The sequence below is a fragment of the Xenopus laevis genome, chromosome 1L, assembly GCF_017654675.1.
Source record: "Xenopus laevis strain J_2021 chromosome 1L, Xenopus_laevis_v10.1, whole genome shotgun sequence".
Lineage (NCBI taxonomy): Eukaryota > Metazoa > Chordata > Amphibia > Anura > Pipidae > Xenopus > Xenopus laevis.
In genome coordinates this window covers 205,113,036-205,129,850 of record NC_054371.1, presented here as the reverse complement: position 1 = coordinate 205,129,850, position 16,815 = coordinate 205,113,036, and the positions used below count along the sequence as shown (strand labels likewise).

At 38.5% G+C, this 16,815-nt stretch overlaps 1 protein-coding gene across 1 annotated transcript in view; it reads right to left on the bottom strand.

Moving 5' to 3' along the window:
• LOC108718137 (protein SREK1IP1) overlaps positions 1-16,815 on the bottom strand; it is a 41,716-nt gene that overhangs the window by 8,941 nt on the left and 15,960 nt on the right. Inside the window, exons 4-5 of the mRNA XM_041585092.1 lie at positions 10,147-10,194; positions 8,396-8,542 (exon numbers count right to left, since the gene is read on the bottom strand). Coding sequence (XP_041441026.1) covers positions 8,396-8,542; positions 10,147-10,194 — 195 coding nt within the window. The remainder of the gene's footprint in view (positions 1-8,395; positions 8,543-10,146; positions 10,195-16,815) is intronic.

Genomic DNA, 16,815 nt, shown 5'->3' with positions numbered 1-16,815 from the left:
CTATAGTTGAATGGAAGCCAATCCTTTGATGAAACAATTACAACAGAAAAGTTTAGGCTGCAAGAGCAGCAAAGTGAAGACCAACTCAGATAAGGGCAAAAATACTGTGAACAACTGGGGACCTGCATGATACATACTTGTTTTCAGATCACACCTGGGATCTGTTAATTTTATTTTTTTGGGGGTTTTTGAGTTGTTTATCTTTTTATTCAGAAGCTCTCTCAATCAGGTTGCTAGGGTCCAAATGCTTCTTTAGTTGGACTTTACTTACCATAAGAAGAGTCTTTGCTGTATTTTCTAGATATGTAGTATACCGCAAAGCTTGCAATCTTCAAGAAATATAATTACTTGTCATGCAGACATCTGAAAATATATAAGAAGTCCACTTTGCACTTATTTGCAAGAGCCACCTTATTCCTTCAACCCCATCTCCCAAAAATTTCAACCAATACTGAAAAAACTGTATTGACATTTATTTCTGGCTGAGTAAGATATTAGAAAGAGTAACATTAAAAAAGGAATAAATCCTAATAAATCCTTTGAGTTGGTGTTAAATTGCTGAGTTTCGAGGCGCTGTCATTCACAGAATGAATCCTTGCACTTAACATAATGGGTCTGTTAGATTGCACAGATACTTAAAGCTGGAAGCATTAGTCGGAATGAATAAGGGCTATCAATAGGAGACATATGGAGTGTTCCATTTCATGATATCATGCAGCCTGGTATTAAAATCATAGGATTATCAAGTGATAGGTCAGACAGTAAAAACTTCTGTTTCCTATCTCCGGGATCCTTGCTGCTGCTGCCTGGGCTGTTCACTTGAGTATTGAGCAAACGTTCAGCTTGTCAGTTCCATTTTGACTTTACTATGCATGTGCACAAGACAGGGCAGCCTGGGACAAGACAAGGCGGTGCTCACTAGTATAGTATAACATTATATAGTATAGTTTAGTATAACATAATATAGTATAGTGGCCTTGGTAAGTACATTCTTCAGTGAAGAGGAGTGTCAGTCCAGGCTCAGTTTTTAGTTCTAGCAACAACAAACACGATGCTGTGAGTCAATGACATATTTAAGCTGCTATAATTACAAACAATAAAAACCTTATTTTATGTCCCCAGGTTTTATATTTTCCCGGAAGTGAAACTGCTTTGTCACAGTCCCATTTAGGAAAGTTAAAGTTTTGCAGCTTTTGCCCTGAAATTCGCTCCATGTGCCTGAACCCGGGCCGACACACGGGTGGGGCAGGGAAGCCAGTGGACAGTGGCGGATTAAGGACTTGTGAGGCCCCTAGGCTACACTTTCCACAGGGCCCCCCTTCTAGGGTACCATATTTTTTTCGGCACAGTCTGCGCCATGTTTTTCTTTTAAAAAAGCCAACCGTTGTGTAAATACGCTAGCGGTTTCAAGCTTAGGCAACGGCACATGACGCTAGGGTAAAAATTGTGGTGTGGCCCTCCTAGACCCTGAATGGCCACTGGCACCTGCTGCTAGATAGCTGACTTGATATTTAAAAAAAAAATTTTGTTTAAGTAATCTTTAAAAAATAGCAGTGGTGCACAGCCAGTGGTACCTGATTCAGCCAGTTTGGGCCTGGCTGAATTTTTTAACTGCAAATAGAATTATTGGACATGGAGCACCAGCAGTCTTAAAATCCGTATTTTATTAAATCTTCATTAAAAGGTTGAGCAGGACATATATCCCAAAGCACGCTTGACGCGTTTCATGGACTAAGCCACTTTCTCAAAAGCTTAGTCCACGAAACGCGTCAAGTGTGCTTTGAGATATATGTCCTGCTCAACCTTTTAATGATGATTTAATAAAATATTTATTTTAAGACTGCTGGTGCTCTGTGTCCAATAATTCTATTTGGAGGCTGTACGTATCGGGAGCGTTTTTTACATGGCAGCACAGCAGAAGGATGATCCATAAGGTCTGTGAGTGCTCCCTGTGTTTTTCCCTCTCTCTGAATTTTTTTTTTTTTTTTTTAAAACTTCAGTTTTATTTGCAATATTTGAAAAGAGAAATGGTCATGCAATGACATTTATGACAGCATAGGGATGTGATTTCTCACACGCAGGTGACATCCCAATATGAATAATACAATTGCAGATAAAATCAACCTCAAATAGATAAACAAGTCAGCTATCCGTACAAGTACAGAAAATAAATGAGAAAGGAAAAGAAAAAATACACAATGTGTTAGCAAAAAACTCGAGATGCTATCAAGGTTGGTTATAGGTGTCCATGAATGTGTACCATTCCCCCCAAATATCATAATGCGACTCCAAAGAATTATCTCTCTCTGCCGCCCCCCTTTCCATGTTACCCCTGATTTTGATTTGATTCAAGCATTCTTGTAGAGTTGGTGTTGTAGCAGTCTTCCAGTATTTAGCTATGAGGGTGGTAGCTGAATTGAAAACATGAAACAGCACTTTCTTAGTGGTTTTGGCAATGCGTATAGGATAAATTTGTAGCAGGGCCACTTCAGGAGCCATAGGGAGTTGTTGCGTGAGTAGTTGAGAAATCACCTGAAAGATACGTCGCCAAAAGGTGGAGATTATGCGGCAGTGCCACCACATGTGGAGCAAAGTTCCCTCCTGCCCGCACCCTTTCCAGCAATGCTTGGGGTAAGTAGGTATAATTCTAGCCAGCTTAACCGGGGATAGATGCCACCTATAAATCAGCTTGATGTGGGCCTCTCTATGATTGGTACATTTAGTTGCTCCTTGGGGGGCAGCGAGTACTTTCCACCATTGCTGTATAGTATAAGTTTTCTGAAGATCCTGCTCCCATTTAATCATATATGGCAACTTACTCTCCAGGTCTTGGGCCAACACTTGTTTATAACACATTGAGATAAGTCGTCTCCCATTCCATGCCTTCTGGCATAGATATTCCATATCAGTTTTGAGTCTACTTTTTTTATAATCCCTGGATAGGGAAAGGAGCCAGTGAGTAATCTGAAGGTAAGTGTAGTTGTCTCGAGGGTGCAGAGAGTATCTCTCAGAAAGTCTCTGAAACGTTTCCAAGGAGTTCCCTCTCTCTGAATTTTTTAACGGATATTAAAAAAAATAATATGGGTTGAGTGCAGAGGACTCTTTTTTTGTCTGTATGAATTTTGTAGTTACAGCCTCATTGCACCCCCACCTAATGGTTTTAAAAATGTCTGGTGAGCACAACTTCCCCTTGTTTGTTATAGTTATACAGGAGCAGTGACCAGCTCCATGTTGTAGCTCCCACCCTTCCCAGCTATAGTCAGGTGATCCCACTGGTGGCCAATAAAAGGGCATAGAATTATCAATAAATCAGATTAAAATTAAGCATAGGACTGGCCAGATATGGGATGACTTTGACGTAGTTGGCCAGTTTAATATATTGCAATATATGGACAAACAATCCGTTTTGTTTAAAGGGTAAGGCATTTTTCAGTAGCAGTATGCACAAAATGTCTCTGTCTTAAATATATTGATAATGAGTTGAGTATCTTTTATTCGTGCAGATTATTAGCCTATATCGGACAAATGATCGCCAGTGCCAATCTTCCAACCTGCAACTAACCATTCAGATTAATATAAAGTAGTAGAGAGAACAAATCACACGATGCTCGGGCCATTAATTGACAGACAGCAATCATACGAAAGTTATGTCCAACAAACAGTAGTGACAGTTACCCACTGATACATGCAGAGATATTATCATTAGCCAATATAAATCTTTTAACCCGTCTGATCAATTGAACGACCAATTGCCATGGTATGAAAAACGTCAGGACACTACACACACTGTCCGAAAAAATCGTACAAAACAAAGGTATCTTTGCGTCTATGGCCATTAAGACAATGTTCAAGTTCAACCTTTCGTATGTAAATTAAACTTGCCTAACTGCCAGTTGACTCCAGCATGAGTGCGCAATTTGTAATGCGCTACTGACACATGGGTGATTGCAGAAGAGAAGAATGTTAGGTTGGGGAAGCACAATAAGGGCCCATGTATATTTCAAGAACTCTAAGAAAAAAAAATCATAAAACAAACATATTAAGCATTCACTACAATTCAGATGTGCATAGCTTTATCAAACCCGAGGGAATCCAAAAAGCAAAACTGCAATTACCATGAAATCAGGAAAACAATTTGAGAAGATACATATTGCACTTCACATAACAAAGGTGTTCCTGAATATAGACATTCCACTGTGTTTCCAATTCATTAGAGCCCATAAAACAACAAAGGAACTGGATAATATTCTCTCAGCCTGGAGCCTGTTGTCATGTTTCAATGATACTTTAATTATATTTCTTTTCATCCATCTGTGTAAGCTGCATATTGTTTATGGCACCTGTCACCATTCCTTTAACAGAGGGTACGAGAACAACCATTTCCCCCCACCATTATCTAAACACATCAGGAAAATATGCAACAATGAATTTACATAAACACACACAGATTTAATTTTAGAGGCGGATGGAGCCATTGTCAGAATACAAAATAAACACACACATTTACATAATGGGAAAAGGTCTCACACAGTGGGAAGTTCTAACAAATAGAGGTTCCCTAAATAAGTTAATTACTAGTTACTGAAATGGGAAAATATTTTGAACGGAGTCTAACGTCAAGAAAAATACAAAAACAGGGAAGGCAAGTATGGTATTGGTTATGCAGACATTTGGTTACAAGTGTGTTCTGTAATTTGCAGCTCCACGTCTAAAATGTATTAAAAAAAAATAATTAAATACTGTATATTGGTCTGTATCAGCAATTAATGTGTGTAGTTGGTGATCACTGTCATGGAGCTGAAGATCAGAGGCCAACTTGATGGGTATCAGCACAGCTCTTTATTAGTCCACTAGGTATGACGGAAGGGGTCTGTTTTGGAGAGTTAAGCTGGTCATACACTATAAGATCCACTTGTTTGGTGACTTCGCCAAATTAATTTAATTTAATCATTTGCCCTAAGGCCAAGCAATCAGGATTATAATAGCGGGAATAGGAGTTATCTGAGCGACGGGCGCTGACGGGATGAGGACCACATCAACTAGATGATGCGGTCCTCAATCTGTTGGGAAAATCAAACCCGCCCAATCAACATCTGGCCAATTTTTGTCCAGATATCCGTTGTGTGGGCCCATCAGAAGGCCCCATACATGGGCAGATGAGCTGCCTAAAGGTGGCCATACATGGGCAGATTTAAAATGCCGATATCGGTCATTGAGTCCGACTTAGCAGCTTATCTGCCCGTGTATGGGGCATTCCTACATGTTTGATTTTCCCTTGCGATCGAGGACTGCATCGGCTAGTTGATGTGGTCCTCATCCTGTCAGCGCCCATTGCCATAGTTGTAATCCGATCGTTTGGCCCTAGGACTGAAGGATCGGATTAGCCCGATATTGCCCTGCCTTTGGTAGGCATATCGGGGAAAGATCTGCTTGTTTGGCAATCTCACCAAACTAGCAGATCTTATAGTGTGTATGATCACCTTTAATCTAACCTAAAGGTGGCCATACATCGGCAGATATAAACTGCCGATTTGGGTTCTTCAGACCAATTCAGGAGAATTGGTCTAAAGGACCTGAATCTGCAGTTTATATCTGCTTATGTATGACTTATGCAAGAAGGGGCCGTCTGGTTAAAAAGAAACAGGGATATTAGTTCCACATTAACTGTTCTATGATGGGAAATGGCACTGCTACTTTTCTTAATCACCGGTTTCCCGACTGCAGATTTCGTGCCTCTGATAACGACGACTAGTGAAAAATATTTGGAAGGAAATCATGAGTAAAAAGCCAAAACGGAATTCAGAACACAAGGTCACCTGAAAGATGTTTTCAATTGGCAATCTGAGAAACCCAATTACTTTTGAAAATCCACTTATGTGCATTTATAATTGCCCAGTTCTGGATGCAGTTATGGAGTCTGAACAAAACTGTTGACCTTTAGATTTCTGCAATACAATGCTGCTAGCACAAGCTGTACGGGCCTATTTGTATTATACATGTAGAGAGCTTTAGAGCAGATGCACGCATTAGAAACATCTAATGGAACCTCCTTTTTTTCCTTTGCCAGAGCAGCCGATGCCATTAGTGTACCATGATAAAGTAAAAGTCCATTACTCATAGAGACAGGAAATTGCCACAACATTTTAACTGCATAAAAGATCTGAAGATAGAACAGAAGTGGCTTGGAAACTTGAAGTTATAGCATTGCATCTAACTAAGCTAATGACACAAGTATTTATTATGTTCTCCAAATTATTGTTCCATATAAATGCATTTGAACTGATAAATTCATGTAGTGAGATATTTTAGAAATGAATCCTATAAAGAGAAATATATACTATAGCACATCATCATATAGCACTCCCCCCCATATTGCTATAGGTGGTGTAATTCTGTTACATAGTACAGTGCAGGTTCAGGACCTGTTATCCAGAATGCAGAGGAGCTAGGGTTTTCTGGATAACAGATCGTTCTGTAATTTGGACTTTTATACCTTAAATCTACTAGAATATAATTTGAACATTAAAGGGGACCGGTCACCCACTCGTGAAAATCTGTATAATAAAAGTCTTTTAAAAATTAATCATGAAACCCAAATTCTTTTTTTTATTAAAACAACCATACTGGTTATATACTCATTTAAAACTTTCAGCTGTCAATCATATATTGCCTGCACCTCCTCTATGCCTTAGGCATAGAGGCGGGGCAGGAAATTGCTTTCACTTTCCATTCTACAATTCCTAGATGTCACTGCTCTCCTTACATTCCCCCTCCGTCTCCAACATTTCATTTTGCAGCCAGTGCACGGGTGTGGGCACAGGTGCCCCATTATGGTGTACAAACAAGATTTTGGCATGATTTAGCAAGATTTTAGCTTGTCTTAATAATAATGTCCACAAAATGGCTGCTGCCTGCTTGATGTGATTGTGATTTACAAGACTAAAAGAAATAAAATTGAAATCACATATATGGTACAGGTATGGGACCTGTTATCCAGAATGCTCGGGACCTGGGGTTTTCCGGATAACGAATCTTTCCGTAATTTGAATCTTCTTACCTTAATTCTACTGGTTTTGCTTCCAATAAGGATTAATTATATCTTAGTTGGGATCAAGTACAAGCTACTGTTTTATTATTACAGAGAAAAAGGAAATAATTTTTACAAATTTGTATTATTTGGATAAAATAGAGTCTATGGGAGACAGCCATTCCTTAATTCTGAGATTTCTGGATATCGGGTTTCCGGATAAGGGATCCTTTACCTGTATAAGTGAAGTTTATTTTGCTTGAATAACATCATAAAACAGGATTTTTAATTATTTTATAATTATTAGGTCCCCTTTAAATAAACCCACTAGGCTGGTTTAATCCCCAATAAGGATTAATTATATCTCAGTTTGGATCAAGTAGAGGTATGGGACCTGTTATCCAGAATGCTTGGGACCTGGGGTTTTCTGGATAATCTTTCTGTAATTTGGATCTTCACATCCTAAGTGTACTAGTAAATCATGTAAACATTAACTAAATCCACTAGGCTGGTTTTGTTTCCAATAAGGATTAATTACATCTTAGTTTGGATCAAGTACACGTTAATGATTTCTTAATACAGAGGGGAAAAAAACTATTTTAAAAATTTGCATTTGGATAAAATGGAGTCTATCGGAGATGGGCTTTCGGAGCTTTCTGGATAATGGGTGTCCAGATAACAGATCCTATACCTGTACAAGATACTGTTTTATTATTACAGAGAAAAAGGAAGTCGTTTATAAATTTTTGGATAAAATGAAGACTATGGGAGGTGGCCATCCCATAATTCGGAACTTTTTGGATAACAGGTTTTCATAGAATAGATCCCATACCTGTATTAAGAAACGTGTCCAGCCCAATCAGCAGATAGCTTTGCCTGGCCTGGTGCCATTAGAACAAGGTTCTGCTTATATTTCTGAGGGCAATGTGGAAATCAAATTCAAAAATGTCAGGGGTGCTGAATTGTAAGGCACTGCCCTGTGACCATAGCTGCTACTCGGGTCTCCTCAACTGGTAAGCCTACCTTGAAAATAAAAAATGGATGCCGCAGTTGCGTCACCATGCCAGTGTAGGTATTTTTCAAGCTACATTGGGCTCGGTGCATCTCCAGAACTGCCAATAAAAGTTTACTGTGCAGGTAAGTTTTGGCTCGTAGCCAACATAAACCAGGTTAGGAAACAGGGCCATGAGACAGGAGAGTTTTCTAACAAATGAGCACCCCAGGGTTTTACAGTCGACTTGTGCTTTAAAGGGAAGTTCCTTCCCCTGACTTAACTAGTTCAGTGCTTTACCCTATTTTTTTGTAAATATGAAACATGTTTATTTGAAATTTCTTCTAAAGGTGTAACTAGAATTGATTGAAAAATACTTTTCTTATCTGCAGACCCAGGAGCCTGTGCAAGTTCTTCATTCTCATCTTCACTGTCTTCGGTGCTGGTGCTGCTGACATCCAACACAATGTCCCTTTGTGGATCCACGCGTAGGAAGTTTCTACATTCAAACGTTAGGTGACCAGCTGAAAGTGCACAGAACAGTTTTACACTTCCATTTAATGACAGAGTTGTGTGTCATAATAATGATGGCTGTATAATGAAGGTGAACTGTATGTTTTATGAAGGCAGACAAAGCAAATACACAGGAACAGTGTTTCTATAAATAAGCCTGTATGATACAGGCATGGGAGCGGTTATCCAGAATGCTCGGGACCTGGGGCTTTCCGGATAACGGATCTTTCCGTAATTTGAATCTTCTTACCTTAAGTCTACTAGAAAACCAATAGGTTGATGTTGCTTCCAATAAGGATTAATTATATCTTAGTTTAGATCAAGTAGAAGGTACTGTTTTATTAGTACAGAATTCTGAGCTTTCCAGATAACGGATCCTTTACCTGTATCTGTACATTATAACTACTATGGCTTTGTAATCCAGTATACATCCATGTTTCTTCTGCCTTTCAAATTAACAGGTCAAAAAAGTCTCTTCTGAGCAAAGCTTAACCCTAGAAAGCAAGGGATGCAAGTGACCAAAGGTAGCAAGGCTCTTTAGAGGGACACAAATGAACCTAGGTAGCATAGCTCCTTCAGGGGAAATAAATAACCTTACAAGTCCTTAGAGGGACACAAATAAATCCAGATAGCGAAGCCCCTTGGAAGAACACAAATGATCCAAGGTAGCATGGCTCCTTCAGGGGAAACAAATAACCTTAGAGCTCCTTAGAGGGACACAAATGAACCCAGATAGCAAAGTCCATTGGAAGGACACAAATGACCCCAGGTAGCAAGACTCCTTAGAGGAATAGAAATGAATCCATGTAGCATGGCTCCTACAGGGGAACAAATAACCTTAGAGCTCCTTAGAGGGGTTCAAATGACCCCAGGTAGCAAGGCTCCTTAGAGGGACACAAATGAGCCCAGGTAGCAAGGCTCCTTAGAGGGACACAAATGAGCCCAGGTAGCAAGGCTCCTTAGAGGGACACAAATGAGCCCAGGTAGCAAGGCTCCTTAGAGAGACACAAATGAACCCAAGTAGCAAGGCTCCTTAGAGGAACACAAATGAGCCCAGGTAGCAAGGCTCCTTAGAGGAACACAAATGAGCCCAGGTAGCAAGGCTCCTTAGAGGGACACAAATGAACCCAGGTTGCAAAGCTCCTTAGAGGGACACAAATTAACTAAGGTAGCAAGGCTCCTTAGAGGGACACAAATAAACCCAGGTAGCAGGGCTTCTTAGAGGGACACAAATTAACCCAGGTAGCAAGGCTCCTTAGAGGGACACAGATGAACCCATGTAGCATGGACCCTTAAAGGGACACAAATAAACCAAGGTAGCATGGCTTTTTCAGGGGAAACAAATAACCTTAGAGCTTCTTAGGAGGGACACAAATTAACCCAGATAGTGAAGTTCCTTAAAGGGACATAAATAACCACCAGAGAGCAAGGTTCCCTCTGGGCACAAATAAACAAATGTTAAAAGACTCTGTAGAGGGACAAAAGTAAGTCCTGGTAGCAAGACAAGGTTTCTTAGAGAAACACAATTAAACCAAGGTTGCAAAGTTGCTTCATAGAATAGAAAGATGCAGTGAAAGAAATGCTCCTATATATATTCATATGCCAAATTACTTACGATAACCACACTTCTTACATCCTGCTCTGATATTATCCTTGTTTACACCTAAAAATAGAAAAAAATGAATAAATCAAAGAAATGAATTAAATAATACGTCTGTCGTTTTATATAGTGAATAACAATGTACACCCTGTTGTTAAATATAAGGATATTATAAGTGACCGAAAGTTGCCAATGGCTACCAATAGGATTAATGTAATAGTGAGGTCAAGCTTAAAGCGGTTATTTTCGCATTTCTGCATTGTTAGCCAATATAGTTATCACTTCTACAATACTTTTTGTATTTGTTTGTTTTTTTATTTGTTATTTTTGTCTACATAAATGAATAATAACATTTAAAAAACTGTTTTTTTGCTCGACTATTGTATTAAAGAGGTGGTTCACATTTACGTTAACTTTTAGTATGTTATAGAATGGCTAATTCTAAACAAATTTTCAACTGGCCTTCTTTTTTTATTTTTTATAGTTTATGAATTATTTTACTTTTTCTTCTGACTCTTTCCAGCTTTCAAACGGTGTCACTGGCCCCAAAAAAACACAAATGCAAAAAAAAAAAACCAGTTGGAAATAGTCTTAGAATATCACTCTCTACAATCATACTAAAAGTTAACTCAAAGGAGAACAAACCCTTTAGGTCAGGGGAAGGATTTGTCCTTTAAATCACAAATCAACTGTAAAACCTTGGGGGTGTTCATTTATTACTCCTCATTCTATTCAGGCTCTTTCCTATACATATTTCAGTCTCTTATTCCAATCAATGCATGGTTGCTAGAGTAATTTGGACCCTAGCAACAAGATTGCTGAAACTGTAAACGGAAGAGCTGCTGGATAAAAAGCTAAATAACTCAAAAACCACAAATAATAAAAAATTACAAATTGTCTCAGAATATCACTCTCTTCATCATGCTAAAAGTTAATTTAAAAGTGAACAACCTTTTTAAGTAAAAGTGTTTCTTTTTACCACTTTGAAAAAGGTGAACATCCCCTTTAATGTACAATGGAAAATTGCTTAGAATGGAATTTATTTCCATAATCTTAACTTTGAGTTTACAACTCATTTTACAAAACCTTAAAATATGATACCCATACTTAGGGGCAGATTTATCAAGGTGTGAAATTAGAGGTCACTGCAGTAAAATTCCACCACTTGCTATTAATTCCTATGGGATTTCTAGATGTGTATTCATCAGTGGGTAAACGGTTGAGTTCACCATTTAATAGATAAACCTCTAAAAATCCCATAGGAATGAATAGCGGTGGGATTTTACTGCAGTGACCTCTAATTTCACGCCTTGATAAATCTGCCCCTTAGAGTCAAACATAGTAACTATAACTATTCTTTCTACATCCAAGAATATACAGTGTAAAACATAATGAAAACTGCATTTAAACAACTATGAATATGATCAGTAGGATCAGTGTTGCACTTATTTGAGAAGATGGGCTGCTATACAGTATGAGAGAGGAAACAAAAGGACTCATTGTATATTAATAAGAATTGGGATAATATGTTATTACACCCAAAATAAATGTGGGTTAGTACCCAACAGCATTTTAAATTAGTTATAGGCACCTAATTTAGTTTTATCTTTATACTTACTTTTGTTCACACCTATATTCTTACCTATAACCACACACCTATATACACACTTTCTATGTGTGCACCTATACATACAACTTTACTTTGCCTTTACTATTGTTTTTCCATTATCACATTTTTTTTAAAAATAAGCGTTGGTTTGGGCTAGGGATGCACCGTATCCACTGTTTTGGATTCGGCCGAACCCCCAAATCCTTCGCAAAAGATTCGGCCGAATACCGAACCAAATCTTAATTTGAATATGCAAATTAGGGATGGGAAGGGGAAAACATTTTTTACTCCCTTGTTTTGTGACAAAAAGTCACCCGATTTCCCTCCCAGTCCCTAATTTGCATATGCAAATTAGGATTTGGTTCGGCTGAATTCTGCTGAAATAGGCCAAATCCCGAAACGAATCCTGGTTTGGGCACTCTCTCTCTCTCTCTTAAAGGAGAATTCAACCTGTTCTGAACCCCCCCCCCAGGAAGACCCCACTCCCTCCTCCCCCCGGGGGAAATGCCCCGTACTCCATACTTAGGAAAAAAATGGCGTAAAATCGGGGAAATGTAAAATCAGGAAAGTGCATTATGCATTATATATTTGTGGACCATAAAAAAAGTGTAAAACAAAGGTAGACTGAAAATCAGGAGATGTAAAATTAAAGGGATACTGTCATGGGAAAAAATTTTTTTCAAAATTAATCAGTTAATAGTGCTGATCCAGCAGAATTCTGCACTGAAATCCATTTCTCAAAAGAGCAAACAGATTTTTTTTATATTCAATTTTGAAATCTGACATGGGGCTAGACATATTGTCAATTTCCCAGCTGCCCCAAGTCATGTGACTTGTGCTCTGATAAACTTCAATCACTCTTTACTGCTGCACTGCAAGTTGGAGTGATATCACCCCCTCCCTTTCCCCCCCCAGCAGCCAAACAAAAGAACAATGGGAAGGTAACCAGATAACAGCTCCCTAACACAAGATAACAGCTGCCTGGTAGATCTAAGAACAATACTCAATAGTAAAAACCCAGGTCTCACTGAGACACATTCAGTTATATTGAGAAGGAAAAACAGCGGCCTGCCAGAAAGCATTTCTCTCCTAAAGTGCAGGCTCAAGTCACACGACCAGGGGCAGCGGGGAAATTGACAAAATGTCTAGCCCCATGTCAGATTTCAAAATTGAATATAAAAAAAAAAATCTGTTTGCTCTTTGAGAAATGGATTTCAGTGCAGAATTCTGCTGGAGTAGCACTATTAACTGATTAATTTTGAAAAAAAACATGTTTTCCGATGACAGGATCCGTTTAAGGTTTCACTGTATATTGGGAAGTTGGGTAGAATTAAAGTTTCTTTCATTATGCACAATATTTTTAACATTTGTTTCTATAAATAAACCAGATTAGAACATCTGAAACAAATATAGATATTTCATAAAAAAACGGTAACATTACAGTCTATTTTAAATATCTATATATATCTATATATATATATCTATATATATATATACATAGATATATATATACACATAGATATATATATACACACACATAGATATATATATTTATATACATAGATATACTGTATCTCTCTCTCTCTCTCTCTCTCTCTCTCTCTCTCTCTCTCTCTCTCTCTCTCTCTCTCTCTCTCTCTCTCTCTCTCTCTCTCTCTCTCTCTCTCTCTCTCTCTCTCTCTCTCTCTCTCTCTCTCTCTCTCTCTCTCTCTCTCTCTCTCTCTCTCTCCTCTCTCTATATATATATATATATATATATATATATATATATCCCACAGGATAGCCAGCACTCACAAATAAACGGTCTTCAAGCTCATAAGGATTTCAACCAAACCTTTATGTGCAAAATTGAATACAATTTATTGTTACATATAAGGATCTCTTTTATCTTTACATGAAAGCAAGCTAAGCAAGAAAGTAGTGGGATATGGTATTAGTGATTAGCTGATTGGGAAAGACCACGAAATGTTAAAATGTGCACCCTAAAAAGTTGAACGAAGGGAGCTCTTATGATACATCTTAATTTTTCTATGAAAGGAATTTAATCAGTAAAACCTGAAAAAGTGAATGAAGGGAGCTCATGCAATATATCTGAATGTTTCTATGTAATACATTCAATCAGTAGAGCAAATAAGCATTTAGCAAAAGCAGAAGATGACTAGAGCTATTAGAGGACTCCTGAAGTGAAAAGGCAACATCATTTAATGGGCCGATTTATCAAAAATTTAGTTTTTTTTCATGATTTGAGAGACTAGTCTTTGTAACCTTGAATAGTCACCATTTATTAAAGAATAAAACTCAACAAGTCGCCAGAAAAAACTTGGCAAGCAGGGTCGGACTGGGCCGGCGGGACCCCGGGAAAAAACCAGGTGGGCCCCTGGCTCTTGTGGGCCCTGCCGGCCCAGATCCGGAATTCGGAAGCTTCCTCTTGCTGTAAAAAGTTTTGCGCGAGTGCGCGCATGGGCACACATGCGTCACAGCGTGCATGCGCACACATGCAGTGCTCAGGCGCATATCAGCACAGATTCAGCAAGGGAGACCGGAGGGGGGCCCTGGGACAGCAGCCCCGGGCCCCCCAGTCCGACACTGTTGGCAAGTAAAAGCTGGTGAGGTTGTATAGAATTCAATGGGAATGTTCTCTGACAACTTTATTTTGTTTCCCAGTTTATTGAAACATTCAAGTTTTTCAGCCTAAGGGAAAATGAATGGGACAATGAGATTCTCACTGGGATGTGACTTTTTTTGTGAAAAAAAAAAAAAAAAAAAAGAACGCAGGAATATTTTATTTTAAGCTTTTTCTTAAGCTTTTTCAAGAACTTGGATTCTGATAAATCTGCCCCATAAAAACAAAAAAAGTAGAAATGATAGATGTATAGCAAATAAAGGGATAAAACAAATAAGTATAAAACTATTTAAGTGTAAAAATGTATTAAATTGTCCTAATTTATTTTCCGAATTGCAAGCAATTTGCATTGGGAAGAAAGGATTCAAACATGCCATAGGGCAGAATGGCATTTAGCTGCTCAAAGTACTCAAATACCTTCTAAAGAAATTTTATGAATTTATGAAAAACTTGACATTTTTATAAAATCTTTTAGATTTCCCAGTTCAATCAAAATTCAATTGGACCATCATCCATCATTTAATGGGTAGGTTGGTTGAACTAAAATGTTATTTTTTGCCACTGAATTCTATATTTCTGTCCATATAGAAATGATGTGTTACACATTTGGCCCTAGGTAATTCAAGAAAAATGGAAGATAATGTGATTTATTTTCTCTCTGGGCTGAAAGATTGGTGGAGCTATCAAGACAAATTATGTTTTTTGTGCATCAGTGCATTGTTAGCATGACCTTGTGAATTCCACTTGACTTTTGGGTGTACACATACATCTGAAGGTGTTTTTTTTAATTAGGAGGAGAATTCAGGAAATAACGATGTCTGAAAAAATTAATTCTAATTCATTAAATTTAAAGGAACAATTATTTATATTAGGATATGAATGAAAAGGAAAGTACAGTATAAGCACTACTGTGTAATTTGTTCTTTTTAATTCTATTTAATGCTGTAAGCAATTTTATAATGTGTTCCTCTGTTTTTGGCACCATGCACTGCTCTTTGCTCTTTAGCTGCCAGTTGTCTGTATCTAATAAATAAGGCTTGCCAATCAGCACTCCATGCCTTCCAGTCCACAGCAGTCTCTCCTGCCCACTTTGTTCTGAATAATAAGACTCCCCACAGCACTGGGCACACATACAAAGCGTACCTGCCAACATTTGAAAATCATAAAGCGGGACAAAAAGTTCTGCCGTGTGGGGAAAATGTTGACCACGCCAATTTTGTGGCCACACCCCCTAAATACCATGTCCATTTTACAAAATTTGGAAGGTGATGGAAAGATTGAACACATTTCTAAGGGTTTTAGGGCCATTTTAATTACAGTTTTGCTAATAAAGGAGGATTGCAATTTAAGCTACAAGTCTCAGTCCTCCCAAGAGACTTGCTTATCTTAAATAGTAACATTTGTATCTGTGGAAGTATTCTGGGCTCTCTGCCAAAAAGCCTCTTGTTTTATTTTAAGTTAACTTTTTATCTTTTTCTGGATTCAGTGCAGGAGATCAAACAGAAACTCGGTTCCTGGTAACAACCTAGGACTGCAGGCTGAGCTGTCAAAATCGGGATTGTCCCGCGATAAACGGGACAGTTAGGAAGTATGACAAAGCCTTTCCTTTTGCCTTGCAAAGCCTGCTTTTCCCATACCTGGTTTGTAAATGCAAAGGCAGTACAGTCACATCAATTGCTCAAGCTGAATGTCAGTGATCCTTGACCACTGGACCAGGACAAGGTCAGCTTCCAGTGAACATGAACCTCTATAATTACTGTCAGGGAGTCTGGGCGTTGGATGTGACACTGGCAAATATGGCAGCCGCCCAACTTGCTCTGCTGTTCTGGATTTAAAGGCCAAGTACAGGGGATGAGATCAGTCTGTGTGGGAGATTGTGTGAGAGGTGCTGACACTGCCCAAAGGCTGTGGAAGGGGTACATTGTCATATAAAATATGCACAAAAGATTATTTTTGCACACACACAGCCAAATCTTTTTGTTCAGTAGTTTTCTAATTTCTACATCTTTGGTATTGGCTCACTTTGCTCCAAATCAGAAGACTGGCTTACTTGATATACAGCTGTATGATTGTTAAAACAAATGAATTGTTGAATTTTTTTGTGAATGTTTTCGAGTTGAGAAACTATCAAGGGGTTAGTAAATGACATTACAAAATAGCCTGTTATGCAACAGAATAATGGAAATAATAAGATATTGAAGCATGAAAAAAACCATGACTGTTAATAACAAGCCCACGGTTGTCCAGAAACAAGTGTTTTGGAGCCAGCACACCAGGAGGTCCAGCTGGCTCGACCCTTGTAAAGCCTCCTGTGGCCAGTACCATACATGTTCCCCATAGCTCCCAAAGAAACGTGGAACAAAGGCTCTACCATGTGTTTCAGTTACAGCAGGTCCTGGACATCCAAAAGTGGCCATACATGAGCCAATAAAAGCTTCCTGGATCAAGTTGG